The sequence below is a fragment of the Anguilla anguilla genome, chromosome 4, assembly GCF_013347855.1.
Source record: "Anguilla anguilla isolate fAngAng1 chromosome 4, fAngAng1.pri, whole genome shotgun sequence".
NCBI lineage: Eukaryota > Metazoa > Chordata > Actinopteri > Anguilliformes > Anguillidae > Anguilla > Anguilla anguilla.
In genome coordinates this window covers 5,176,464-5,203,226 of record NC_049204.1, presented here as the reverse complement: position 1 = coordinate 5,203,226, position 26,763 = coordinate 5,176,464, and the positions used below count along the sequence as shown (strand labels likewise).

General features: G+C 45.0%; 4 protein-coding genes, 1 long non-coding RNA gene and 1 pseudogene across 6 annotated transcripts; all 6 read right to left on the bottom strand.

The window, feature by feature from the left end:
- Nucleotides 1-4,128: 4,128 nt before the first annotated feature.
- On the bottom strand, nucleotides 4,129-8,512 carry LOC118225605 (salivary glue protein Sgs-3-like). 2 transcript variants are annotated; one of them, XM_035414219.1, is made up of 2 exons: nucleotides 8,225-8,512; nucleotides 4,129-6,858 (listed from the first exon to the last, which is right to left on the bottom strand). In XM_035414219.1, the coding sequence occupies exon 2, from the start codon at nucleotides 5,631-5,633 to the stop codon at nucleotides 4,425-4,427; it is 1,209 nt and encodes a 402-aa protein (XP_035270110.1). In that variant the 5' UTR covers nucleotides 5,634-6,858; nucleotides 8,225-8,512; the 3' UTR covers nucleotides 4,129-4,424. The 2 variants fall into 2 exon arrangements, with proteins under 2 accessions (XP_035270110.1, XP_035270111.1); XM_035414220.1 differs by having other exon boundaries at nucleotides 5,444-6,858; nucleotides 8,225-8,499.
- A 1,523-nt stretch (nucleotides 8,513-10,035) lies between these two features.
- LOC118225189 lies at nucleotides 10,036-11,928 on the bottom strand (annotated as a pseudogene).
- LOC118225602 (slit homolog 1 protein-like) lies at nucleotides 11,899-16,246 on the bottom strand. Its single transcript, XM_035414216.1, has 2 exons — nucleotides 16,143-16,246; nucleotides 11,899-14,761 (listed from the first exon to the last, which is right to left on the bottom strand). Exon 2 carries the CDS (start codon nucleotides 14,743-14,745, stop codon nucleotides 12,001-12,003), a length of 2,745 nt encoding a protein of 914 aa, XP_035270107.1. The 5' UTR covers nucleotides 14,746-14,761; nucleotides 16,143-16,246; the 3' UTR covers nucleotides 11,899-12,000.
- A 1,673-nt stretch (nucleotides 16,247-17,919) lies between these two features.
- On the bottom strand, nucleotides 17,920-19,622 carry LOC118225188 (leucine-rich repeat-containing protein 15-like; the record flags this gene model as incomplete). Its single annotated transcript, XM_035413278.1, has 1 exon — nucleotides 17,920-19,622. A coding segment is annotated over one exon (918 nt), but the record flags the coding sequence as incomplete, so codon positions are not given.
- Nucleotides 19,543-23,066, bottom strand: LOC118225187 (carboxypeptidase N subunit 2-like). Its single transcript, XM_035413277.1, has 3 exons — nucleotides 23,015-23,066; nucleotides 21,801-22,332; nucleotides 19,543-20,478 (listed from the first exon to the last, which is right to left on the bottom strand). The coding sequence occupies exons 1-3, from the start codon at nucleotides 23,064-23,066 to the stop codon at nucleotides 19,659-19,661; spliced, it is 1,404 nt and encodes a 467-aa protein (XP_035269168.1). The 3' UTR covers nucleotides 19,543-19,658.
- Nucleotides 23,067-24,138: 1,072 nt separating this feature from the next.
- LOC118225606 lies at nucleotides 24,139-26,011 on the bottom strand. The gene is made up of 2 exons (XR_004764850.1): nucleotides 25,904-26,011; nucleotides 24,139-24,406 (listed from the first exon to the last, which is right to left on the bottom strand). It is a non-coding gene; the product is annotated as an uncharacterized LOC118225606 (long non-coding RNA).
- Between the last annotated feature and the right edge of the window lie 752 nt (nucleotides 26,012-26,763).

Here is a 26,763-nt window from a genome sequence, read left to right as displayed (position 1 = left end):
GTAGCGCTAAGGACTCCAAAGCTAATTAACCAATTACCAGCTCTAACTGCTGGTCCCCTGGGGAGAGGTTAAGGAGCAGGATCAGGGGGTATTGAATTACTTCGTCACATACAAACATCTGTATACTCGCTGTGTTTTCGAACTGTTAGTTTAGTTACACTCCACGGCAGTGGGGGGCGCTGTTTAAGAATCTGCAGATCAAGGGAAACATGGAAGTGACAACGTTTTTCACACCAAACACAGACAAAAAACAATGGCTGTGATAAAGGAGCAGAAACTTTGATAGATTGGACGTTCATAATTTCATAGTTTGCGCTTTTGTTTATTCATCACTGCAAAAAAAATAAAAAGAAGAAATAGAAGATGGCATGTTCCTCTGCTCAATCTGATGAGGAGACTGGATGAAGCCAACTTAACCATCCATGTGACATTTTCGACCAATCACAAGCAATCTCCACACTTACGTCGGTGTGTGAACATCTCGGCACGTTCGGTCAGCGGGGAAGTGGTGGCCAAAGTCATCGTGGAGTTTTGTTTTCTCCACATATACGCCATTTTACGTCATGTAATTCGTACAAACTCGCCGAAGCTCATTTTCGCAAGCAAGCAACTCCACAGAACTCGATCAGCTTCAGAAGAGGGATGCACTAAAACCTACATACAGTACCTCGCCAAATCAGCCTATGTATAAACTGCAATAAAAATGATGAAAGGTCTAGCCCAGCGGACACAAAACACTCCCACAATGCATATTTGTGGTATTTGTGTTCCAAGCACAAGTCTGTTCAGTCCTCCACGGTGTGCGGTTTGCTTCTCGATTTGAGTCAAGTGAGGACTCGCCATTGTCCCCCAGCTGCTAATAGTACACGCACTGAGCCATTTTGCTATTCAGTTTAGGCTAATGAACTGGCCAACTCAGCTGACCCTTGACCCCGGGGAGTGCAGTGGATTTAGGGTGATGCATTCAAGGTGTTGCCATCTGTGTACCCCTGACCCCCTCTCACCCCCCCCTCCCCCTCCCCCTCTGACCCCCGCTCCTTCTCTAATTTCTCCACTCTCTCCCGCCAGCCCCCCCTGCGTGGCTGAGCGGTGGGGTGTGAAGCCAGTTTTTTGGGGTCGGCCGTTCCTCCGCCTCTCTGCAAAGCCCTCTGAACCAAGGGCGTAAATTCAGTTTGGATTTTCCGGGAGGGGGGGGGGGGTTGACAAGATTTTTTTTTTGTTTTTTTTTTAAACATCTGAAATGATAATTCCTCATGAATTATAGGGGGAAAATATATCAAATTACTGATCCCAATCACATCAGGAAATCCTCGTTTTTATTATATTAAATTATTTAATTTATAGTGGGGGGGGGGGGGGGTGTTTGGCATGTTTTGTAATATTGGGGAGGGGGGGGGGAGGTTGTAACCCCCAGTCCCGCCATAAATTATGCCCTTGCTCTCAACTCGTATATAGAATGCAAATTGTGTCTCGCGCGCTCCTCTGTGTCAGGGGATTTATAGCGCCATTCCAAAGGGGCTAAACAGCTGGACTGCGCAATGAGCGGTGCGGTGGTTACGGTTAGACCAGGAAACGTCACGTGAGAACGCGCCGGGCTTACAAAAAAATTGAAAAGAAATTTTCCATCGGCCGTTATCATCCTTTATACTGCGTTCGTAATTTTTTTTTTCAAATGTTGGAATCTGAAAGATGTCATGACGAGGCATTAACAGGTCACAGAGTGCCCGCTTCATGTTAATTTAACTATTTATAGACTCGTATATACATGTGTGCGTGTGCGTTCATGTGTATTTATTGTGCACGTGCAAATTATCAATACTAAGTTCGAAACGGAAAAGCACACTGTGTATCGGTCGAATCTGGTTCTTTATTACGAACATACAACCATAACAGGACGCGGCTATAACAAATGTTCTGAATTACATTTAGTCACGTAAAAGTCAGAGCAATTGCAGTAAGATATATGCATACACAGACAACCCCGCCAAAATTAATAAGTTCCAGTGGAAAAAGTAATCTCTGATTCACGCCGTTCGCACGTTCGGAAGATTTGTTCAGTTTTTCGCTGGCACTGAACTGAAAGCTGCCACTTAAAAATTCAGAGAAAGGAAAACAGCGAGCAAGAAGGTTGCGGAGATAAATTAGTAAAAAAAAACTTTAAAAAAACGTGAAACTCCCAAGTCGTTTTGGCTCGAACCTGATCATTTAAGGTTTCACATTAATGCCGTATTAAATCACAGGCCATAAAAACTAGCGTTCTTCAAATGCACAACATAAATTTTAGCATTTGTATTCTGTAGATCGGAGAACGTTAGATTATTGAGTGGTTGGGGCAGTGGGCTACTGTTATCACATTGTTCTATCAATAACGTTGTTATCGATAACAGTGATATCGATGATGTCATCAATCGTCGATATGTTTATATCAACTGGAACATGGATCATGGAACAGAATGGAACAAAAGTGTGGGACTCCATCGCTGGATGGCTGCAGTGTGTGCTGGTTTTGGGTGTGTTTCAGCACCCAGACAAAGTGCATAATTTATGTCAAGGACACTTAAATTTAAGCTAAAGAATATTTGCTCCTTGTTACCAAGGCTGGTTACCAAATCGGTTACTGATTGTAAAGACAAAAAGTTAGCTACTGGTTGCAAAGAATATAAAAAACTAGCAAACATAAACCTTGGTGCAAACATAAACCTCTTTAAAGAGCAATTGGCTGATTCTTACAAAAGACATACAAATTCATGCAGACGACACTGTTTGGCTTGCACATTGCACTCATAGAGGAAAGGGTTCGATAAGGCACCTCTGTGTCTCCATAGAACCCTATCTAGAGGAAAATGGTTCTATTTCGGAGCCCACACCATTTTCACACCTACCATGAACAACTGAAGGTTTCCCAAAGGAGGAGACGCTACAATACACAACCCTTTTAATTCGGAGCAGACAAAACTTCACAGAAAGCTGCCTAAGTTTTTTTTTTTTTAAGTATTTATTTTTTGCAGTGAATAGAAATGACAACAAGCGAATCTCGCTGTAACATATCGCCATCTATTGGAGAGAGGTATACATAGCACGTAGTCCTCTAATCGAGTGCTTTTGTCAGTAACTGCGCGCGTGCCATGCGCGCCAAATAAGGTACACCTCCTCTGCAAAATGAAAACTAGAGGCCTAAATCAATCAATACGGATCTATTTTTGGAACATGAAAAAAAGAACGGTGTCTGAATATGGGAAATTTTATATTTGGTATTCTGTGGCTTTTATTGAGCTCAAAAGTAAAATATGTCAAAAATGACACAAGCCTGACATATAGTGGTCCCTTGGGGCACTTTATTAGTTATTTTGCCACATTTACCATGATAATTCATTTCCGGGGGGGGGTGGGGGTATCTTCCCAGATCACGATCGTCTGATGACAGTCATCTGTTTTTGCCAAACACTGGTTGACTTATGTGTGTTCTAGCAGGACCAGCGTAGAGAAGTACAAGCTCAGGAGCACCCCCTGGTGGATGTATGGTTTACTGCAGTAGTAATAAGGGCACAGTAGAGACCTGCTTCCAAGAATAGGTGATAAGGCGTTGTGAACAGCATTGAGAGATATAGTTTCTCATGAATTGAGCAGCTGACGATCAAACGGTGAAACTCTTGAAATGAGAGAATTACATAAAAATATACCACAAAATGATAACCTGAACCGAACCAGGCAGCTGTTTAATACGTGACTTAGTTGATGCGCCAGTCTTAACGACTACTTGTATTTTTATTTATTCTTATTTTTCCATAGATTGCGTTGTTGCCGTTCTCGCTGTTAGTGTTAATCAGTTTAACCACCAGGGTCCAAGTTGAACTATGCGGTTGTTCCCTGTACTTGGACCGGTACTTCTCTCTAGGGGTTTCGTCATACTTGTTCCTGGTTATGGTTATACACTTTGTTGTACGTCGCTCTGGATAAGAGCGTCTGCCAAATGCCTGTAATGTAATGTAATGTAACCAAAGTAAAATAAAAAATTTAAATATTATTATACTACTACTACTACTACTAATAATAATAATGACAGCTTAAACACAAAGGCTAATAAAAAAGATAAAAATAGAATATAAATACAACAAAGCAGGACACTGTCACATATAATTAGACAGTAATACCATAGTTATTACTAATTTATTGTTAATAAAACTTTTTTTTAAGATAGTGGGGAATGGTCATGCTCAATTGGCAGCAATCATAGAAAGAGCTGCTTCACCATATTGCAGCTGTTGGGAGCGCTGCCGACAGCAGCTTTAATGCTCACCTTTTTGCATCAGTGAAAGTAAAGAGCTTGATATTGAAAAGGTGCGCATACGCTAGGCTACCTCTGGTCTCATACCAGGTTTGGTCAGTCCGTAACACTTGAGATTCATATTCCTGCAGCGCGAGATTCACAAGGCTTCCGTCTCAGCGTGAGACACAGGCCGTAAAATGACTTCCTTCCTGTAGGAGAAGCGCGTGAGGTTGACTCTGGTGTAGAGCCTCTCTCCGTGCTGAAGCGAGCAGTACAGCGTGTAGGTGAACCGGGCGAGGACCACGGTGCAGCACAGCTCCAACGCGACCATCGCCGCGTAAGAGACGAGCAGCGCCCCGCAGCTCTCCCTTTCAGAACTGTAGGCGGAACGACGAGCGGAGGAGGAAGTCACGGGGCAATAGAACTCCATCGGCATCGTGGGAAATGTAGTCCTCTCTGTGCTGGTGACCGGTGCGGATGTTGTCAGGAGGGCTGTGGTAGGGGGAGCGGTTGTCGTGAGGGCTGTGCTCACGGTGGTAGTGGCTGTTGTTAAGAGAGCAGAGGTGGAAGCTGTAGTCGTTGGGGCAAGGGTTGTGATCAAGGTTGTGGTTGTCGGAGTAGTTGCCAAGGCGGTGGTTGTAGGCACAGTTGTCATGGCTACTGTGGTGGGCACTGTGGTTGTCAACATAGTGGTAGGTGCAGTGGTCATAGCTACTGTGGTGGGCACTGTGGTTGTGGACATATTGGTGGGCACAGTTGTCATAGCTACTGTGGTTGGCACTGTGGTTGTCAACATTGTGGTGGGCGCAGTTGTCATAGCTACTGTGGTTGGCACTGTGGTTGTCAACATAGTTGTGGGTGCAGTTGTCATAGCTACTGTGGTGGGCACTGTGGTTGTGGACATAGTGGTGGGCACAGTTGTCATAGCTACTGTGGTTGTCAACATTGTGGTGGGCGCAGTTGTCATAGCTACTGTGGTTGCCTCTGTGGTTGTCAACATAGTGGTGGGAGCAGTTGTCATAGCTACTGTGGTTGTCAACATAGTGGTTGGTGCAGTTGTGGGCTCTGTGGTTATTCTTTTGGTGGTAGGTGTCTGGGTTGACGGAGTAGTGGTGGTGTGCAAGGCGGTTGTTGGTTGGGTGGTGGGGAGTGTGGTCATGTGGACGGTTGTTGTAGGTAATTCTGTTGTCATGGCAACAGTAGTGCTGGTTGTTGTGGTGAGAGGCACAGTAGTGGCGATTGCAGGAGTGGTTGGGCATATCAGCTCATCTTCTTTGAGAGACATGACTTCTTGTCCTTTTAGACTTTCAGGAGATTCACAAGTCTCTGGCGAGGAGGACTTGATCTTTTTTGTGTTCGCTTTCATCCACTTAAAGAACGATATCAGCCTGCAGTCACAGTGCCAGGGGTTGTTGTTCAGATATACCTTGCTAAGTTTTGGTAAAGAGTCAAATATCCCTTCAGGAAGAGTTCTCAGTTTGTTATGTGCCAGCCGGAGGTTTTCAGCTCTGTCAGTTGTTCAAAGCTTTTCGGTTTTAATGACTCAATCATGTTTTTTCTGTAGATTCAAGTCTTCAAGTCTCACAAGACCTTCAAAATACTCCTCGGACAAAGTGGTAAACTTGTTTTGCGATAAGTCAAGCTTGCTGAGTTTTTTTAAGGGACTGAATACTCCCGCAGGAAGGACAGTGAGATTGTTCCCGTTGAGATTCAGGTTGGACAGTCTAAGCATTTCGCCAAAGAGCACGGGAGGTAGGCTGGCTATTTGATTCTGCTGAAGGGTCAAAAATCTTATGTTAGGAAGTCCCACAAAAATTTCAGAAGGCAATTCAGACAAAAAATTATTATCTAAATATAATGTTTCCAAATTGGTATTTTTTGAAAATAAATGCGGTGGTATCTCTGTTATCTTGTTGCCCTGTAAGGCGATTTCTTTCAGATCCGGTAGATCATCGAAGATCCCAGGAGGAATGGCACTGATGCCATTCTCGTAGAGTCTGAGTCTCTGCAATTTACTGAGTTTTGCGAACAGTGCCGTGGAGACGGAGGAGATTTTATTCTTTGCCAGGTGGAGCAATGTGAGGTTTTCAAGCTGATCGAAAATTCCCTCGTCGATCGAGGCGATTTCATTCATGTGAAGATGGAGCTCTTTCAGCATCAGGCCATCAAACAGTCCCTTCTCAAGCTTCTGGATTCTGTTGATTTTGAGAACCAGCTTCTCGAGGCTCGGCAGGTTCTGAAACACGCCCAGGGGCAACGACGTCAGATTCGTAGTGGAAATTTCGATTGACTTCAGCCTGTCCAAACCTTGGAAGGCGTGCGTTTCGACGGACACGATGGGCATTTCGAGGAAGTCCAGAATCTCCAGCTGCGGACTGTTGATGAAGGCTCGGTCGGGGATGGTGGAAATCTGGCTGCCCACGAAATAAACCCGGGTGATGCCAGCTTTCTGGGTGGCGGGGATTTCGGTGATGCTTCTATCGTAGAGAACCTCGCAGTCGGGCGACCTGTCACACTCTCCCGTCACACTCCCGAGCATCAGGTGCAGCAGAAAGACGCAGTTTATAAGATGCATGTTTAATTATTCTTTACTGGAGAAAAGAAAAACAATGTTCAGTTACGACATGCATGCATTTAAAATACAGTTTATAAAATACAGTATTTAAAAAGACATACATTTTTTCTTTTTAAATTTGGGCTCCAATGTGTGGCTGACCATGTCTAAATCCCACCCTAATTTGAAATGGCAAATTAGTTCGCAAGTGCTGCTGCATTCACGTGTAAACCCCTCTGTTGATTCTGGAGAGAGTAGATAAACCGCGGATCTCCTCCGAAAAAAAGAAGAACTTCATGTGCGGCTTTAACATGCAGCTCGCCTGATCGACCAGCAGATGTCGCTAGATACTTGAAACGCGGACCCCTAACCCGAATGAACCTTCGAAAACCCTGCGCAACACAATATTGCCAACTGCGCATTGCCCTATGAGGCTACCAGCCACAGTCCAGATTCACAGCGTGCTGCCTTGACCACACATTTCTTTTTGGTAAACTTTTAGGCTGTAAGAGCTTCAAAATAACTTAACATCACGCAACACACAGTAAATCATGTGTAATTTCTACATCAGGCAACGCATGCATTTTTTCTCCCATTAAGCTCTGAGAGTAGTATAGTACATTTCTATAAGATAATTTTACATTTGCAAGATAGCCTTTATTTATTAACACAAAAAACATAAAATGTAAAACAATAAACCTCACACATACGCACACACACACACAGGTCTTGCAAAAGGACATGAATCCACTGCTGTCTGCATATACAGTTGTGACCAAAAGTCTGAGGACACGACAGAGTCCTGGCTCTTTTCATTATATGTATAGGGGTCTCAGATCAATTTTTTAAATACTTATTTAAAAATGTATGCTGCACCTGCGCTCAACATAGATTTTTAAAAACATATTTCTACTTTTAACTGTACATGATCTCCTGTATTTTCTATTGCTTTGTATTAAAATCAAATACTGTACTGCTGCAAGATAGTATTTTATATGTATTATAGTATAGTATTAATTTGTATGTGTAATATATTCAGTCTCATAGAAATATTTGTAGTAGTGGGTAATAGTTGTAGTAGTAGTAGAAGTAGTAGTATTAGTAGTAGTAGTAGTAGTAGTAGTAGCAGCAGCAGCAGTAGCAGTAGTAGTAGTAGCAGCAGTAGTAGTAGTAGTAGTAGCAGTAGTAGTAGTGGTAGTAGTAGTAGTAGCACTAGCAGTAGTAGTAGTAGTAGTAGCAGTAGTAGTAGTATTGCCAATACAGAAGACCCTCTGATGCAGACAGTACTGTAGTCCCTTGTCAGTAACGCAGTGAAATTAGCAGTTAAGAAAATAAACTGCTTTAGCATCATAATGCACTTTCAATCCTTTAATAATTCAAAGAATGAAACACAGAAGACTTACCCACTTTCACAGCAGCACATCTACTTTCAATTTTGCCTTGCAAAGAAGCAGTCGAAGAACGCCTTTCTTATCGCTTTATGAAACGTCTGATTGGGCGTTCCCAAGGGTCACCCTGCAAATACTGATAACATGATGGTGGGAGGGGCCAGTGGGGGTGGGATTCAGTATTGAAGAGTGAGCTTGACTTCAGCCAACGTGCGACACGTGCATCATACAAATAACCCACAGGTGTTTGTAAGAAGATGGAATGAAACAAAAAAAATGTTGACACAAAATGGTGGATGGATAATGGATGGATGGATGTAATAATGGATGTAATAATGGATGGATGGATGTAATAATAATAATAGATATGTATAATAACATATCTGTTATTATACATATCTATTATTATTATTATTATTACATCCATCCATCCATTATCTATACACACTTATCCTGGGCAGGGTCGTGGGGGGTGCTGGAGCCTATCCCAGCATGCATTGGGCGAGAGGCAGGAAGACACCCTGGACAGGCCGCCAATTTATCATAGGGCACACACACCATTCACTCACCATTCGCTCAGACACTCATACCTATGGGCAATTTAGAGTCTCCAATCAGCCTACCTGCATGTCTGGACTGTGGGAGGAAACTGGAGTACCCAAAGGTGACCCACACGGACACGGGGAGAACAGATAAACTCCACACAGAAAGGCCCAGGCCAGATTTGAACTCAGGAACTTCTTGCTGTGAGGCAAAAATGCTACCCACTGCAGCACCGTGACACCCTATTATTATTATTATTATTATTATTATTATTATTACAATTTTTTTTTAAAAAACCTTTTCTATTTGTTTTAATTATTACTCATTCTGTTTCAATTATTGAATCTAATGATGTTCTCTATAAAGCAGGTCCTTGAATAAGCCCACTCAGGTTTTTTAACCTCTCCTGTACATTTTCTATTAATCACACTGTATGGTTGAACTAAGCATGAATTTATATTTGTGTGCAATAATAAATAAATAAAATGTTGAATGTGCATATGTTGAGCTGCTGGGTGACTTGTCTGCCAAACAGGCTTGGTTTGAATGAACTGAGTCTGAGGTGAGCCTTTCAGGCCAGGATTCAAATGCAGGCCTTCTGTCCAGATCCGTAATGGCATTTTCACTTCTCATCCAGAAGAGAGCAGCAGTGAGCTGTTTGCCTCTCTACCCGCTGCACTCATTAAAAAAGAACATAAAAATTATGGCAACCGTCCAGAAGGAGGAAAGCTTTGCTATCATGAAGACATGCAGTCAATGACACACGGTATCCACCGCATGCTGGAGAGATACGAGCTTCCACCCACATACCAGAACAGAAATTTACAGCGCTGTGTGTGTAAAAAAGCCAAGCGGGAAATGCAGAAAGTAAATTGAGATGTTCTGTAGAGAGCCAAGGTCAAATACTTGGTCTCCCGCAATCCCCCCACATGCCTGTTCTAAGAACCAGAAATAAACATTAGGACACAAAGGACGTGCACATCTCTGCTTACCGAAGGGTTCCCCTGCCCACGTGAAACGTAGAACCTTTAGTTTCACTCATTCTAAGCACTGGAACTCCTTCACGCGCGTACCAAGAATTATGTCCTCTGTGCACTTATAGTGCAGAAGGAATCTGATTCCACGGCACACGATTTTATGGAAAATAAATCACCCTTGCAAGAGTGCTGCGCACACTTAAAACGCACAGATTTTTACTCACGTTCGGACAAATGTGACTTATACATTTGGCTTTAGAATCTGGAAGATTTACAAGAAATATTGCTTCAATCAGACGAGACAGATTCTTGTTCAATGAAGTTTATTGACATTTTGTTTGAGTAAGTCGTTATATAACCCATATTCCTGAAAATAAACAATTTAATTATTTACAATTCAGATTGTTACAGATTTTTGTTATTTGTGATTCATGATCTATTCGGGCATTAAAAAAGTTGTATTACTTCAGAAATCATTAAAGGGTAATACTGAAATTTTAGCCTTTCTTCTATAATAATGTTTGTCAATAATGATGCAGCATGTTATATTGTATTGGTATCAATGTCAGGCTATTTAAATATAAAAAGCAATGGAATTCAGACATCAGGGAAAAAAAATGAAAAGTATCACAGGCTCACTGAGATAGAGGGGTTTCTGGTTTCCTGCCTTATCTGCTGTTTACAGTGCCTAAGAAGGTTCCATTTTCATGCGAAGCTCAGATCCAAGTAAGACTACAAAATGTGCACAAGGTTAGCAAGCATCCCATTCAACTTCAAGCGAGCAAAACGGCAACATGGGAAAATGCGATGTTCGTGACATTCCAGTGCAGTGGAGCATTACGTTCTCAGACCACCGCAAGTTCGCAGAGTGCTCGGGTTAATAAACAGACCGAACGAATGAACGGATTTTGTGACCGGAACGCCGAAGCTTAGCGGACGGCCGCTTCCTGGAAAGCTGAATGGTTCCAAAACGGTTCCGTGGTGCACTCCCGTGTCCAGCTCTCAGAGTGTTCCAAGGTGGCCTGAAATAGGGGCCCCATGAGGGGCGGCCTATAGAAAAGATCCACCCCTCCACCCACCCCACCCCACCCCTAAATGACGGTGTTCTTTCTGGCCTGGTGGTACAAGGTGCGGCTGGCCCGCGTCTTCCTCCTGTAGCAAATCCAGCAGATGATGACGGTGGACGATGATGGCGACTGCAGACCGAGGTGATGATGATGATTTTAGCGTCCCGGGAAAGGCCCTCCCCGTCGCCATGGTTACTGTCGTCCCGCACGGGAGGAGTGGTGGCGGCAGGGGCAACAGGGGTGCTCTTTTTGGGGGGTGGGGTGTGAGGCCTCCTTCGCATCTCCGTGGGTGTGGCCAAGTCGGCTGAGGGAGTGGTGGCGGTCGAGGTGGACGGCCTCCAGGCTTCTGCTTCCTCGTTGGTCAGGTCGGTAATTTTGGCGTGGGCCAGTGAATCGGGAGAGAGGCACGTCAGCAGGCTGGCATTCTGCACTTTGGAGGGGTGCCTCCTCACCCAGTCTCGCAGGGGCAGGATGTCCCGATCGCACCTCCAGGGGTTCTGGGTGAGCTTCACCTCCTTCACCGCGTCCAGGGAGTCCAGCACCTCCTGCGACAGGCTCCGCAGGGAGTTGTTGTGGAGGTCCACTTCCCAGAGGGGAGGCAAGCCGCAGAAGAGCTTCCCAGGGAGGGACTGGATGAGATTGTGCTCCAGGGAGATGTTCTCCAGCTTGGGCAGCCCGCTGAAGGTCCCTCCTCCAGGCCCGAGAGCAGGTTGGTGTGCAGGGACACCTCTCCCAGCTCGGCCAGGCCGCCGAAGGCCCCGGCGGGAACCGAGCCGATCCGGTTACGGCTCAGAACCAGGAGCCGCAGGCGCGTCAGGTTGCTGAACGCGCCGTCCTCCAGGCGCGTCAGCCGATAGCTAATGTGGTTATCAGCATTGTGGTGGGCGCAGTTGTCATAGCTACTGTGGTTGGAATTGTGGTTGTCAGCATGGTTGTGGGTGCAGTTGTCATAGCTACAGTGGTTGGCACTGTTGTTGTGAACATAGTAGTGGGAGCAGTTGTCATAAGTACTGTGGTTGTCAACGTAGTGGTTGGTGCAGTTGTGGGCTCTGTTGCTATTATTATGGTGGTAGGTGTCTGGGTAGACAGAGTAGTGGTGGTGGGCAAGGCGGTTGTTGCTTGGGGGGTGGTGTGGTCATGTGGACGGTTGTTGTGGGTAATTCTGTTGTCATGGCAACAGTAGTGCTGGTTGTTGTGGTGAGAGTCACAGTAGTGCAGGAGTGGTTGGGCATATCAGCTGATCTTCTGTGAGAGACATGACTTCTCGTCCTTTCAAACTTTCAGGAGATTCACAAGTCTCTGGCGGGGAGGACTTGATCTTTTTTGTGTTCGCTTTCATCCAGTTAAAGAACGATATCAGCCTGCAGTCACAGTGCCAGGGGTTGTTGTTCAGATATACCCTGCTAAGTTTTGGTAAAGAGTCAAATATCCCTTCAGGAAGAGTTCTCAGTTTGTTATGTGCCAGCCGGAGGGTTTTCAGCTCTGTCAGTTGTTCAAAGCTTTTCGGATTTAATGACTCAATCATATTTTTCTGTAGATTCAATTCTGCAAGTCTCACAAGGCCTTCAAAATACTCCTCGGACAAAGAGGTAAGCTTGTTTTGCGATAAGTCAAGCTTGCTGAGTTTTTTTAAGGGACTGAATACTCCCGCAGGAAGGACAGTGAGATTGTTCCCGTTGAGATCCAGTTCATACAGTCTAAGCATTTCGCCAAAGAGCACGGAAGGCAGGCTGGCTATTTGATTCTGCTGAAGGGTCAAAAATCTTATGTTAGGGAGTCCCACAAAAATTTCAGAAGGCAATTCAGACAAAAGATTATTATCTAAAGATAATGTTTCCAAATTGGTATTTTTTGAAAATAAATGTGGTGGTATCTCTGTTATCTTGTTGCCCTGTAAGGTGATTTCTTTTAGATCCGGTAGATCATCGAAGATCCCAGGAGGAATGGCACTGATGCCATTCTCGTAGAGTCTGAGCTTCTGCAATTTACTGAGTTTTGCGAACAGTGCCGTGGAGACGGAGGAGATTTTATTCCTAGCCAGGTGGAGCAATGTGATGTTTTCAAGCTGATCGAAAATTCCCTCGTCGATCGAGGCGATTTCATTCATGTGAAGATGGAGCTCTTTCAGCATCCACAGGCCGTCAAACAGTCCCTTCTCAAGCTTCTGGATTCTGTTGATTTTGAGAATCAGCCTCTCGAGGCTCGGCAGGTTCTGAAACACGCCCAAGGGCAACGACGTCAGATTCGTAACGGAAATTTCGATCAACCTCAAACTGTCCAAACCTTCGAAGGCGTGTGTTTCGACGGACACGATGGGCATGTCGAGGAATACCAGAGTCTCCAGCTGCGGGCTGTTGATGAAGGCTCGGTCGGGGATGGTGGAAATCCGGCTGCCCACGAAATAAACCCCGGTGACGCCAGCTTTCTGGGTGGAGGGGATTTCGGTGATGCTTCTATCGTAGAGAACCTTGCAGTCGAGCCACCTGCCACACTCTTGGGAAGGCGGTTGTTGCTTGGGGGGTGGTGTGGTCATGTGGACGGTTGTTGTGGGTAATTCTGTTGTCATGGCAACAGTAGTGCTGGTTGTTGTGGTGAGAGGCACAGTAGTGGCGATTGCAGGAGTGGATGGGCATATCAGCTCATCTTCTGTGAGAGACATGACTTCTTGTCCTTTCAAACTTTCAGGAGATTCACAAGTCTCTGGTGGAGAGGACCTGATCTTTTTTGTGTTCGCTTTCTTCCAGTTAAAGTACGATATCAGCCTGCAGTCACAGTGCCAGGGGTTGTTGTTCAGATATACCCTGATAAGTTTTGGTAAAGAGTCAAATATCCCTTCAGGAAGAGTTCTCAGTTTGTTATGTGCCAGCCGGAGGGTACGCAGCTCTGTCATCTGTTCAAAGCTTTTCGGTTTTAATGACTCAATCATATTTTTCTCTAGATTCAAGTCTGCAAGTCTCACAAGGCCTTCAAAATACTCCTTGGACAAAGAGGTAAACTTGTTTTGCGATAAGTCAAGCCTCCAGAGTTTGTTTAAGGGACTGAATATTCCCGCAGGAAGGACAGTGAGATTGTTCCCATTGAGATTAAGGTCGAACAATCTAAGCATTTCGCCAAAGAGCATGGGAGGCAGGCTGGCTATTTGATTCTGCTGAAGGGTCAAAAATCTTATGTTAGGAAGTCCCACAAAAATTTCAGAAGGCAATTCAGACAAAAGATTATTCTCTAAAGATAATGTTTCCAAATTGGTATTTTTTGAAAATAAATGCGGTGGTATCTCTGTTATCTTGTTGCCCTGTAAGGCGATTTCTTTCAGATCCGGTAGATCATCGAAGATCCCAGGAGGAATGGCACTGATGCCATTCTCGTAGAGTCTGAGCTTCTGCAATTTACTGAGTTTTGCGAACAGTGCCGTGGAGATGGAGGAGATTTTATTCCTAGCCAGGTGGAGGAATGTGAGGTTTTCAAGCTGATCGAAAATTCCCTCGTCGATCGAGGCGATTTCATTGGTGTGAAGATTAAGCTCTTTCAGCATCAGGCCATCAAACAGTCCCTTCTCAAGCTTCTGGATTCTGTTGAGTTTGAGAACCAGCTTCTCGAGGCTCGGCAGGTTCTGAAACACGCCCAGGGGCAACGACGTCAGATTCGTAACGGAAATTTCGATTAACCTCAACCTGCCCAAACCTTCGAAGGCATGCGTTTCGACGGCCACGATGGGCATGTCGAGGAACTCCAGAGTCTCCAGCTGCGGACTGTTGATGAAGGCTCGGTCGGGGATGGTGGAAATCTGGCTGCCCACGAAATAGACCCGGGTGATGCCAGCTTTCTGGGTGGCGGGGATTTCGGTGATGCTTCTATCGTAGAGAACCTCGCAGTCGGACGACCCGTCACACTCTCCCGTCACACTCCCGAGCATCAGGTGCAGCAGACAGACGCAGTTTATAAGATGCATGTTTAATTATTCTTTACTGGAGAAAAGAAAAACAATGTTCAGTTACGACATGCATTTCAACACGCTGTAATTCACACTGTATTTAAAATACAGTTTATAAAATACAGTATTTAAAAAGACATATATTTTTTTCTTTTTAAATTTGGGCCCAATGTGTGGCTGACCATGTCTAAATCCCAACCTAATTTGAAATGGCAAATTAGTTCGCAAGTGCTGCTGCATTCACGTGTAAACCCCTCTGTTAATTCTGGAGAGAGTAGATAAACCGCGGATCTCCTCCGAAAAAAGCGTGCCGTTAATAGATAGTCCGCCTTTTTTCCACTTCGCAGACGGCAACCAAATTCTCATATTCGTGCGGAGTCAGAGGAAGAACTTCATGTGCGGCTTTAACATGCAGCTCGCCTGATCGACCAGCAGAGGTCGCTAGATACTTGGAACGCGGGCCCCTAACCCAAATGAACCTTCGAAAACCCTGCGCAACACAATGTTGCCAACTGCGCATTGCCCTATGAGGCTACCAGCCACAGTCCAGATTCACAGCGTGCTGCCTTGACCACACCTTTCTTTTCGGCAAACTTTTAGGCTGTAAGAGCTTCAAAATAACTTAACATCACGCAACACACAGTAAATCATGTGTAATTTCTACATCAGGCAACGCATGCATTTTTTCTCCCATTAAGCTCTGAGAGTAGTATAGTACATTTCTATAAGATAATTTTACATTTGCAAGATAGCCTTTATTTGTTAACACCGAAAACATAAAATGTAAAGCAATAAACCACACACATACGCACACACACACACAGGTCTTGCAAAAGGACATGAATCCACTGCTGTCTGCATATACAGTTGTGACCAAAAGTCTGAGGACACGACAGAGTCCTGGCTCTTTTCATTATATGTATAGGGGTCTCAGAGCTATTTTTTAAATACTTATTTAAAAATGTATGCTGCACCTGCGCTCAACATAGATTTTTAAAAACATATTTCTACTTTTAACTGTACATGATCTCCTGTATTTTCTATTGTGTTGTATTAAAATCAAATACTGTACTGCTGGAAGATAGTATTTTAATTAATAGTGTTTAATTTATATGTGTAATATATTAAGTCTCATTATACATCTTCCCTTTGTTCTTATTTTGCTTTATTACAGTGCTTTATAAATTATTATTATCATTATTATTATTATTATTGTTATTATTATTAGTAGTATTAGTAGCAGTAGTAGTAGTAGTAGTAGTATTGCTAATACAGAAGACCCTCTGATGCAGACAGTACTGTAGTCCCTTGTCAGTAACGCAGTGGAATTAGCAGTTAAGAAAATAAACTGCTTTAGCATCATAATGCACTTTCAATCCTTTAATAATTCAAAGAATGAAACACAGAAGACTAACCCACTTTCACAGCAGCACATCTACTTTCAATTTTGCCTTGCAAAGAAGCAGTCGAAGAACGCCGTTCTTATCGCTTTATGAAACGTCTGATTGGGCGTTCCCAAGGGTCACCCTGCAAATACTGATAACATGAGGGTGGGAGGGGCCAGTGGGGGGGAATTCAGTACTGAAGAGTGAGCTTGACTTCAGCCAACGTGCGACACGTGCATCATACAAATAACCCACAGGTGTTTGTAAGAAGATGGAATGAAACAAAAAAAAAATGTTGACACAAAATGGTGGATGGATAATGGATGGATGGATGTAATAATGGATGTAATAATGGATGGATGGATGTAATAATAATAATAGATATGTATAATAACATATCTGTTATTATACATATCTATTATTATTATTATTATTACATCCATCAATCCATTATCTATACACACTTATCCTGGGCAGGGTCGCGGGGGGGTGCTGAAGCCTATCCCAGCATGCATTGGGCGAGAGGCAGGAAGACACCCTGGACAGGCCGCCAATCTATCACAGGGCACACAGACCATTCACTCACCATTCGCTCAGACACTCATACCTATGAGTCTCCAATCGGCCTACCTGCATGTCTTTGGACTGTGGGAGGAAACCGGAGTACCCAAAGGTGACCCACACGGACACGGGGAGAACAGATAAAATCCACACAGAAAGACCCAGGCCAGATTTGAACTCAGGAACCTCTTGCTGTGAGGCAAAAATGCTACCCACTGCAGCACCGTGACACCCTATTATTATTATTATTACAATTTTTTTAAAAATACCTTTTCTATTTGTTTTAATTATTACTCATTTTGTTTCAATTATTGAATCGAATGATGTTCTCTATAAAGCAGGTCCTCGAATAAGCCCGCTCAGGTTTTTTAACCTCTCCTGTACATTTTCTATTAATCACTAAGCATGAATTTATATTTGTGTGCAAATAAATAAATAAATAAATAAATAAAATGTTGAATGTGCATATGTTGAGCTGCTGGGTGACTTGTCCACCAAACAGACTTGGTTTGAATGAACTGAGGTGAGTCTGAGGTGAGCCTTTCAGGCCAGGATTCAAATGCAGGCCTTCTGTCCAGATCCGTCATGGCATTTTCACTTCTCATCCAGAAGAGGGCAGCAGTGAGCTGTTTGCCTCTCTACCCGCTGCACTCGTTAAAAAAGAACATAAAAATTATGGTAACCGTCCAGAAGGAGGAAAGCTTTGCTATCATGAAGACATGCAGTCAATGACACACGGTATCCACCGCATGCTGGAGAGATACGAGCTTCCACCCACATACCAGAGCAGAAATTTACAGCGCTGTGTGTGTAAAAAGCCAAGCGGGAAATGCAGAAAGTAAATTGAGATGTTCTGTAGAGAGCCAAGGTCAAATATTTGGTCTCCCGCAATCCCCCCACGTGCCTGTTCTAAGAACCAGAAATAAACATTAGGAAACAAAGGACGTGCACATCTCTGCTTACCGATGAGTTCCCTGCCCAGGTGAAACGTAGAACCTTTAGTTTCACTCATTCTAAGCACTGGAACTACTTCACGCGCGTACCAAGAATTATGTCCTCATTGCACTTATAGTGCAGAAGGAATCTGATTCCATTTTATGGAAAATACATCCGCTCTGCAAGAGTGCTGCGCACACTTAAAACGCACAGATTTTTACTCACGTTCGGACAAATGTGACTTATACATTTAGCTTTAGAATTTGGAAGATTTACAAGAAATATTGCTTCAATCAGATGAGACAGATTCTTGTTCAATGAAGTTTATTGACATTTTGTTTGAGTAAGTCATTATATAACCCAAATTCCTGAAAATAAACAATTTAATTATTTACAATTCAGATTGTTACAGATTGTTGTTATTTGTGATTCATAATCAATTCGGGCATTAAAAAAGAATGTTGCATTACTTCAGAAATCATTAAAGGGTAATACTGAAATTTTTGCCTTTCTTCTATAATAATGTCTGTCAATAATGATGCAGCATGTTATATTGTATTGGTATCAATGTCAGGCTATTTACATATAAAAAGCAATGGAATTCAGACATCAGGGAAAAAAATGAAAAGTATCACAGGCTCACTGAGATAGAGGGGTTTCTGGTTTCCTGCCTTAGCTGCTGTTTACAGTGCTAAGAAGGTTCCATTTTCATGCGAAGCTCAGATCCAAGTATAAGACTACAAAATGTGCACAAGGTTAGCAAGCATCCCATTCAACTTCAAGCGAGCAAAACGGCAACGGGGAAAATGCAATGTTCGTGACATTCCAGTGCAGTGGAGCATTACGTTCTCAGACCACTCCAAGTTTGCAGCGCGCTCGCGGGAATAAACAGACCGAACGAATGAACAGATTTTGTGACCGGAACGCCAAAGCTTAGCGGACGGCCGCTTCCTGGAAAGCTGAATGGTTCCAAAACGGTTCCGTGTTGCACTCCCGTGTCCAGCTCTCAGAGTGTTCCGAGGTGGCCTGAAATAGGGGCCCCATGAGGGGCGGCCTATAGAAAAGACCACCCCTCCACCCCACCCCACCCCACCCCTAATTGACGGTGTTCTTTCTGGCCTGGTGGTTACTGTCGTCCCGCACGGGAGGAGTGGTGGCGGCAGGGGCAGCAGGGGTGCTCTTTTTGGGGAGTGGGGTGTGAGGCCTCCTTCGCATCTCCGTGGGTGTGGCCAAGTCGCCTGAGGGAGTGGTGGCGGTCGAGGTGGACGGCCTCCAGGCTTCTGCTTCCTCGTTGGTCAGGTCAGTAATTTTGGCGTGGGCCAGTGAATGGGGAGAGAGGCACGTCAGCAGGCTGGCATTCTGCACTTTGGAGGGGTGCCTCCTCACCCAGTCTCGCAGGGGCAGGATGTCCCGGTCGCACCTCCAGGGGTTCTGGGCGAGCTTCACCTCCTTCACCGCGTCCAGGGAGTCCAGCACCTCCCGCGACAGGCTCCGCAGGGAGTTGTTGTGGAGGTCCACTTCCCAGAGGGGCGGCAAGCCCTGGAAGAGCTTCCCAGGGAGGGACTGGATGAGATTGTGCTCCAGGGAGATGTTCTCCAGCTTGGGCAGCCCGCTGAAGGTCCCCTCCTCCAGGCCCGAGAGCAGGTTGGTGTGCAGGGACACCTCTCCCAGCTCGGCCAGGCCGCCGAAGGCCCCGGCGGGGACCGAGCCGATCCGGTTACGGCTCAGAACCAGGAGCCGCAGGCGCGTCAGGTTGCTGAACGCGCCGTCCTCCAGGCGCGTCAGCCGATAGCTACTGAGGTTATCAGCATTGTGGTGGGCGCAGTTGTCAAAGCTACTGTGGTTGGCACTGTGGTTTTGAACATAGTGGTGGGAGCAGTTGTCATAAGTACTGTGGTTGTCAACGTAGTGGTTGGTGCAGTTGTGGGCTCTGTTGTTATTATTATGGTGGTAGGTGTCTGGGTAGACAGAGTAGTGGTGGTGGGCAAGGCGGTTGTTGCTTGGGGGGTGGTGTGGTCATGTGGACGGTTGTTGTGGGTAATTCTGTTGTCATGGCAACAGTAGTGCTGGTTGTTGTGGTGAGAGGCACAGTAGTGCAGGAGTGGTTGGGCATATCAGCTGATCTTCTGTGAGAGACATGACTTCTTGTCCTTTCAAATTTCCAGGAGATTCACAAGTCTCTGGCGGGGAGGACTTGATCTTTTTTGTGTTCGCTTTCATCCAGTTATAGAACGATATCAGCCTGCAGTCACAGTGCCAGGGGTTGTTGTTCAGATATACCCTGCTAAGTTTTGGTAAAGAGTCAAATATCCCTTCAGGAAGAGTTCTCAGTTTGTTATGTGCCAGCCGGAGGGTACGCAGCTCTGTCAGTCGTTCAAAGTATTTCGGTTTTAATGACTCAATCATGTTTTTCTGTAGATTCAATTCTGCAAGTCTCACAAGGCCTTCAAAATATTCCTCGGACAAAGAGGTAAACTTGTTCTGCGATAAGTCAAGCTTGCTGAGTTTTTTTAAGGGACTGAATACTCCTGCAGGAAGGACAGTGAGATTGTTCCCGTTGAGATTCAGTTCATACAGTCTAAGCATTTCGCCAAAGAGCATGGGAGGCAGGCTGGCTATTTGATTCTGCTGAAGGGTCAAATATTTCATGTTAGGAAGTCCCACAAAAATTTCAGAAGGCAATTCAGACAAAAGATTGTTCTCTAAAGATAATGTTTCCAAATTGGTATTTTTTGAAAATAAATGCGGTGGTATCTCTGTTATCTTGTTGCCCTGTAAGGCGATTTCTTTCAGATCCGGTAGATCATCGAAGATCCCAGGAGGAATGGCACTGATGCCATTCTCGTAGAGTCTGAGCTTCTGCAATTTACTGAAGCCGCGTTTCCACCAAAATTACCCGGAACTTTCAGTCCCAGGAACTACTTTACCAGGAACTAAAAGGTTCCTTCAGCCAATGGTTGTCTGCGTTTCCACCGGGGTCTAAAGTACCGCGAAGATTAGGCAAATTAGCCCACTGACGTTGTCGTCGGTCCATCTGTCATATGATTTCTTCTGTAACCCCATACTACCACCGAAGTAGCCTACATTATTTTCTAATAACCAGCCCGGAGGGGTTTATTCCACTTATATACAACGGGTTACCAACAATGACTATATATGGTTACTTTTGTATTTATTGATTTTCATACATCCTCTCAAACACATTCATTAACAGCAGAAAACATGCACACGTTGTAAACAATTTGCTGTTTTATTACTTTCTCGTCGTCAATTCCATATAGGCTAATCGCAAAATGACAAGAATAGAACGAAAACTCGGACTTGCGTGAAAATGTAAATTAGTAGTGGTACAGCCACCGTTTGCTTTCCTTCGAAGTTACTGCTAGCCGAGCAGCGACGTGTGCCCTCCAGATGCGAACCATGCACCATAAATGAGTCCATAGTCTTCCTGGTCTTTTCGTGGAATTGAAAAATGGCAGTAAAATTGAGTAAAATTACGGCAGTCTGAAAAAGCTAAAGGGAAGATTACTAGAATTAACCTGTTATTTTACCCGGATAAAAAGTGCGGAAGGTGATTTCCAGTTTGCTTGTACTGTATCACCAATGTTAATTATGCAGAACTACCGCATACCTCACATAACTGTATCAAACGAGTCAATTACAACGGGCTAACAAAGAAAATCCGGAAGAAAATATTCAGCAACCGAATTAATCCGTTTGAATGTTTTGGTAGCCTACGTAATATGCTGTCCCAGCACGAATGCTTAGCATTTTATAAAACGAATACTAAAGCAAGAAAAGAACAGAAGAGCACACGTTATAATTCCAAGACGTTGACAGGCTATAACCAAAAGTAGGCTACTGCGCCGCATAATATACAAGTTTGATTTGAAGTTATGAAAATAAATTGGTTTGCCGCTGCATATTTTCAAACATGGCGGGTAATGGCGGAAAATAAATACAACACAAATGCTACGAGTACTCGACCAATCAGAAATGTTCAGCGCTGCAAGCTCCACCCAAAAGGTTCCTGTACTTTCGGAAAGTACTACCCCCCGAGCAGGAACGTTTTGGGGGGTAAAACAAAGCCCCCAGAACTAAATTTAGACCCTAGTTCCTGCGGTGGAAACGCACTGAGTTCCTCAAAAGGTTCCTAGTTCCGGGGTATAGTTCCTGCGGTGGAAACGCGGCATGAGTTTTGCGAACAGTGCCGTGGAGACAGAGGATATTTTATTCTTAGCCAGGTGGAGCAATGTAAGGTTTTCAAGCTGATCGAAAATCCCCTCGTCGATCGAGGCGATTGCATTGGTGTGAAGATGGAGCTCTTTCAGCATCAGGCCACCAAACAGTCCCTTCTCAAGCTTCTGGATTTTGTTGAGTTTGAGAATCAGCTTCTCGAGGCTCGGCAGGTTCTGAAACACGCCCAGGGGCAACAACGTCAGATTCGTAGTGGAAATTTCGATTAACCTCAGCCTGCCCAAACCTTCGAAGGCGTGCGTTTCGATGGACACGATGGGCATGTCGAGGAAGTCCAGAATCTCCAGCTGCGGACTGTTGATGAAGGCTCGGTCGGGGATAGTGGAAATCCGGCTGCCCACGAAATAGACCCCGGTGACGCCAGCTTTCTGGGTGGCGGGGATTTCGGCGATGTTCTTATCGTAGACGACCTTGTGATCAGTGCAGTTGGGCGACTTGCCACACTCTCCCGTCACACTCCCGAGCTGTCAGGGTTCTGTTGTCTTCTGTTGTCTTCCCCCTTGTTGTTCTCCGTTGGGCCGCCAGATGGCGGCACCTCGGTTTTCTGTTTAGTTAATTGTTTTATTGTTTTTGATTATCCGATTATTAGTTGCGTTTTGTCTCGTGTTCCCCTCCCTCTCTGTGGCTTGATTGTTCATCGTGCCCTCCTGTGTCTCGTCTGTGTCTTTTCTATTTAAGTCTCCCTCTCCCCGACTCAGGCGCTGGAATCTTTTGCTTTGCTTTGGTTTGTAACCTGGTTTGCTACCTGCTTGTTTTGTTCCTGTTTCTGCCCGTTTTTCCAGTTTACCTGTTGTTTGCCTGCCTGTGCCCTGCCTGCCCTGTTTTTCTTCGTTTTTGGGTTTTTGTATTTTTGTTTTTTTTTTCCTTGTGAAATTTTGAAGATTTTCGTGTTTGTGAGTTTTGCCTTGCGAGTCCCTTTGTTCCCTGTTTTTATTAAAGTTTTTGTTTTCCCATTTTTAGACTTCTGTTTTTACTCTGCGTTTGGGTCCATTCCCACACCCACCCCTGACAGAAGATTCCAGCCAGATCTGGACCCAGCAGAGTTTTTTTTTTTTTTTTTTTTTTTTTTTTTTCCCCATTTTTTTTCTCTCCTCGGGGTTTTTTGCTGATCATGCCGCCGGGGTGGTGGAGTGACTTAGAAGACTCACCACCCAGCGACTGGGAGGCCTTCGCCTTGGAGCTTCCCAGCGCCCTGGCCATCTTTCGAGGGCCCGGCCCGCGGGGGTCCCGCCGGTCCCGTCCGGCTGCCCCGCCTTCCCTGCAGCTGGGGTCTGTGTCCCTGTCTCCTGCCCTGCCCGGTTCTCCTGCCCTGCCCGGTTCTCCTGCCCTGCCCGGTTCTCCTGCCCTGCCCAGTGCTCTGGCGCCCCCTGTAGCTCTGGCGCCCCCTAGTGTTCCCTCGTGCTCCAGTGTTCCCTCGTGCTCCAGTGTTCCCTCGTGCTCCAGTGTTCCCTCGTGCTCCAGTGTTCCCTCGTGCTCCAGTGTTCCCTCGTGCTCCAGTGTTCCCTCGTGCTCCAGTGTTCCCTCGTGCTCCAGTGTTCCCTCGTGCTCCAGTGTTCCCTCGTGCTCCAGTGTTCCCTCGTGCTCCAGTGTTCCCTCGTGCTCCAGTGTTCCCTCGTGCTCCAGTGTTCGTCTCTCCCCCGGTGTCGTCGCTTCCCCCGGTGGTCGCCCCTCCCCCGGTGTCGTCGCTTCCCCCGGTGGTCGCCCCTCCCCCGGTGTCGTCGCTTCCCCCGGTGGTCGCCCCTCCCCCGGTGTCGTCGCTCCCCCCGGTGGTCGTCCCTCCCCCGGTCTCGTCGCTCCCCCCGGTGGTCGTCCCTCCCCCGGTCTCGTCGCTCCCCCCGGTGGTCGTCCCTCCCCCGGTCTCGTCGCTCCCCCCAGTGGTCGTCCCTCCCCCGGTCTCGTCGCTCCCCCCAGTGGTCGTCCCTCCCCCGGTCTCGTCGCTCCCCCTGGTGTCCATTCTCCCTTTGGTGTTTGTCCTCCCAACCGTGTGTCCGTGTGTTCCCCGGCCCCCCTGTCTAATTGTCTGCCCGCCTGTTTGTCTGTTAGTCTACCCGTATGTGTGTCAGCCAGTTTGTTGGCCTGTTTGTCTGCCCCCCAGGCCGTCAGCCCATCGGCCAACGTGTTTGCCCGCCTGTCTGCCTGTCTGTGTGTGCTAAGTCTCCCTCTCCCCGACTCAGGCGCTGGAATCTTTTGCTTTGCTTTGCTTTGGTTTGTAACCTGGTTTGCTACCTGCTTGTTTTGTTCCTGTTTCTGCCCGTTTTTCCAGTTTACCTGTTGTTTGCCTGCCTGCCCTGTTTTTCTTCGTTTTTGGGTTTTTGTATTTTTGTTTTTTTTTTCCTTGTGAAATTTTGAAGATTTTCGTGTTTGTGAGTTTTGCCTTGCGGGTCCCTCTGTTCCGTGTTTTTATTAAAGTTTTTGTTTTCCCATTTTTGGACTTCTGTTTTTACTCTGCGTTTGGGTCCATTCCCGCACCCACCCCTGACACGAGCATCAGGTGCAGCAGACAGACGCAGTTTATAAGATGCATGTTTAATTATCCTTCACTGGAGAAAAGAAAAACAATATTCAGTTACGACATGCATTTCAACACGCTGTAATTCACACTGTATTTAAAATACAGTTTATAAAATACTGTATTTAAAAAGATAATTATTTTTGTTTTTAAATTTGGACTCCAATGTGTGGCTGACCATGTCTAAATCCCTCCCTAATTTGAAATGCCAAATTAGTTCGCAAGTGCTGCTGCATTCACGTGTAAATCCCTCCGTTGATTCTGGAGAGAGTAGACAAACCGCGTTCTCCTCCGAAAAAAGCGTGCTGTTAATAGATAGTCCGCTTTTTTTCACTCTGCAGACGGCAGCCAAGTTCTCATATTCATGCTGAGTCAGAGGAAGAACTTCAATGTGCGGCTTTAACATGCAGCGCGCCTGATCGACCAGCAGAGGTCGCTAGATACTTGGAACGCGGACCCCTAACCCAAATGAACCTTCGAAAACCCTGCGCAATACAATGTTGCCAACTGCGCACTGCCCTATGAGGCTACCAGCCACAGTCCAGATTCACAGCGTGCTGCCTTGACCACACATTTCTTTTTGGTAAACTTTTAGGCTGTAAGAGCTTCAAAATAACTTAACATCACGCAACACACAGTAAATCATGTGTAATTTCTACATCAGGCTATGCATGCATTTTATCTCCCATTAAAATCTGAGAGTATTATAGTACATTTCTATAAGATAATTTTACATTTGCAAGATAGTCTTTATTTGTTAACACTGAAAACATAAAATGTAAAGCAATAAAACACACGCGCGCACACACACACACACACACACACACAGGTCTTGCAAATGCATGAATCCACTGCTGTCTGCATATACAGTTGTGACCAAAAGTCTGAGGACACGACAGAGTCCTGGCTCTTTTCATTATATGTATAGGGGTCTCAGAGCTATTTTTTAAATACTTATTTAAAATGTGTGCTGCACCTGCGCTCATCATAGATTTTTAAAAACATATTTCTACTTTTAACTGTACATGATCTCCTGTATTTTCTATTGTGTTGTATTAAAATCAAATACTGTACTGCTGGAAGATAGTATTTTAATTAATAGTGTTTAATTTATATGTGTAATATATTAAGTCTCATTATACATCTTCCCTTTGTTCTTATTTTTCTTTATTACAGTGCTTTATAAATTATTATTATCATTATTATTATTATTATTGTTATTATTAGTAGTAGTATTAGTATTAGTAGTAGTAGTAGTAGTAGCAGTAGTTGTAGTAGTAGTAGTAGTAATAGTAGTATTAGTAGCAGTAGTAGTAGTGGTAGCAGTAGTAGTAGTAGTAGTAGCAGTATTAGTAGCAGTAGTAGTAGTAGTAGTATTGCTAATACAGAAGACCCTCTGATGCAGACAGTACTGTAGTCCCTTGTCAGTAACACAGTGAAATTAGCAGTTAAGAAAATAAACTGCTGTAGCATCATAATGCACTTTCAATCCTTTAATAATTCAAAGAATGAAACACAGAAGACTTACCCACTTTCACAGCAACACATCTACTTTCAATTTTGCCTTGCAAAGAAGCAGTCGAAGAACGTCTTTCTTATCGCTTTATGAAACGTCTGATTGGGCGTTCCCAAGGGTCACCCTGAAAATACTGATAACATGAGGGTGGGAGGGGCCAGTGGGGGGGAATTCAGTACTGAAGAGTGAGCTTGACTTCAGCTAACGTACAATACGTGCATCATAAAAATAACCCACAGGTGTTTTTAAGAAAATGGAATGAAACAAAAAAAAATTTTGACACAAAATGGTGGATGGATAATGGATGGGTGGATGTAATAATGGATGTAATAATGGATGGATGGATGTAATAATAATAATAATAATAATAATAATAATAAATATGTATAATAACATATCTGTTATTATACATATCTATTATTATTATTATTATTACATCCATCCATCCATTATCTATACTCACTTATTCTGGGCAGGGTCGCAGGGGGTGCTGGAGCCTATCCCAGCATGCATTGGGCGAGAGGCAGGAAGACACCCTGGACAGGCCGCCAATCTATCACAGGGCACATACACCATTCACTCACCATTCGCTCAGACACTCATGGTAAATGGTAAATGGACTGCATTTATATAGCGCTTTTATCCAAAGCGCTTTACAATTGATGCCTCTCACTCACCAGAGCAGTTAGGGGTTAGGTGTCTTGCTCAGGGACACTTCGACACGCCCAGGGCGGGGATCGAACCGGCAACCCTCCGACTGCCAGACAACCGTTCTTATGTCCTGAGCTACGTCGCCCCTCATACCTATGAGTCTCCAATCGGCCTACCTGCATGTCTTTGGACTGTGGGAGGAAACCGGAGTACCCAAAGGT

Bases quoted from the DNA above. Each gene is read 5' to 3' on its own strand.
- LOC118225605 (XM_035414219.1), bottom strand. From the start codon at position 5,633: ATGAAAGCGAACACAAAAAAGATCAAGTCCTCCTCGCCAGAGACTTGT.
- LOC118225602 (XM_035414216.1), bottom strand. From the start codon at position 14,745: ATGCATCTTATAAACTGCGTCTGTCTGCTGCACCTGATGCTCGGGAGT.
- LOC118225187 (XM_035413277.1), bottom strand. From the start codon at position 23,066: ATGGCCAGGGCGCTGGGAAGCTCCAAGGCGAAGGCCTCCCAGTCGCTG. The intron at 22,333-23,014 runs GTGAGTCTTCTA...CAGAACCCTGAC, and splicing joins GGCCTCCCAGTCGCTGGGTG to AGCTCGGGAGTGTGACGGGA. The intron at 20,479-21,800 runs GCCGCGTTTCCA...ACGCGGCTTCAG, and splicing joins GCACTGTTCGCAAAACTCAT to TAAATTGCAGAAGCTCAGAC.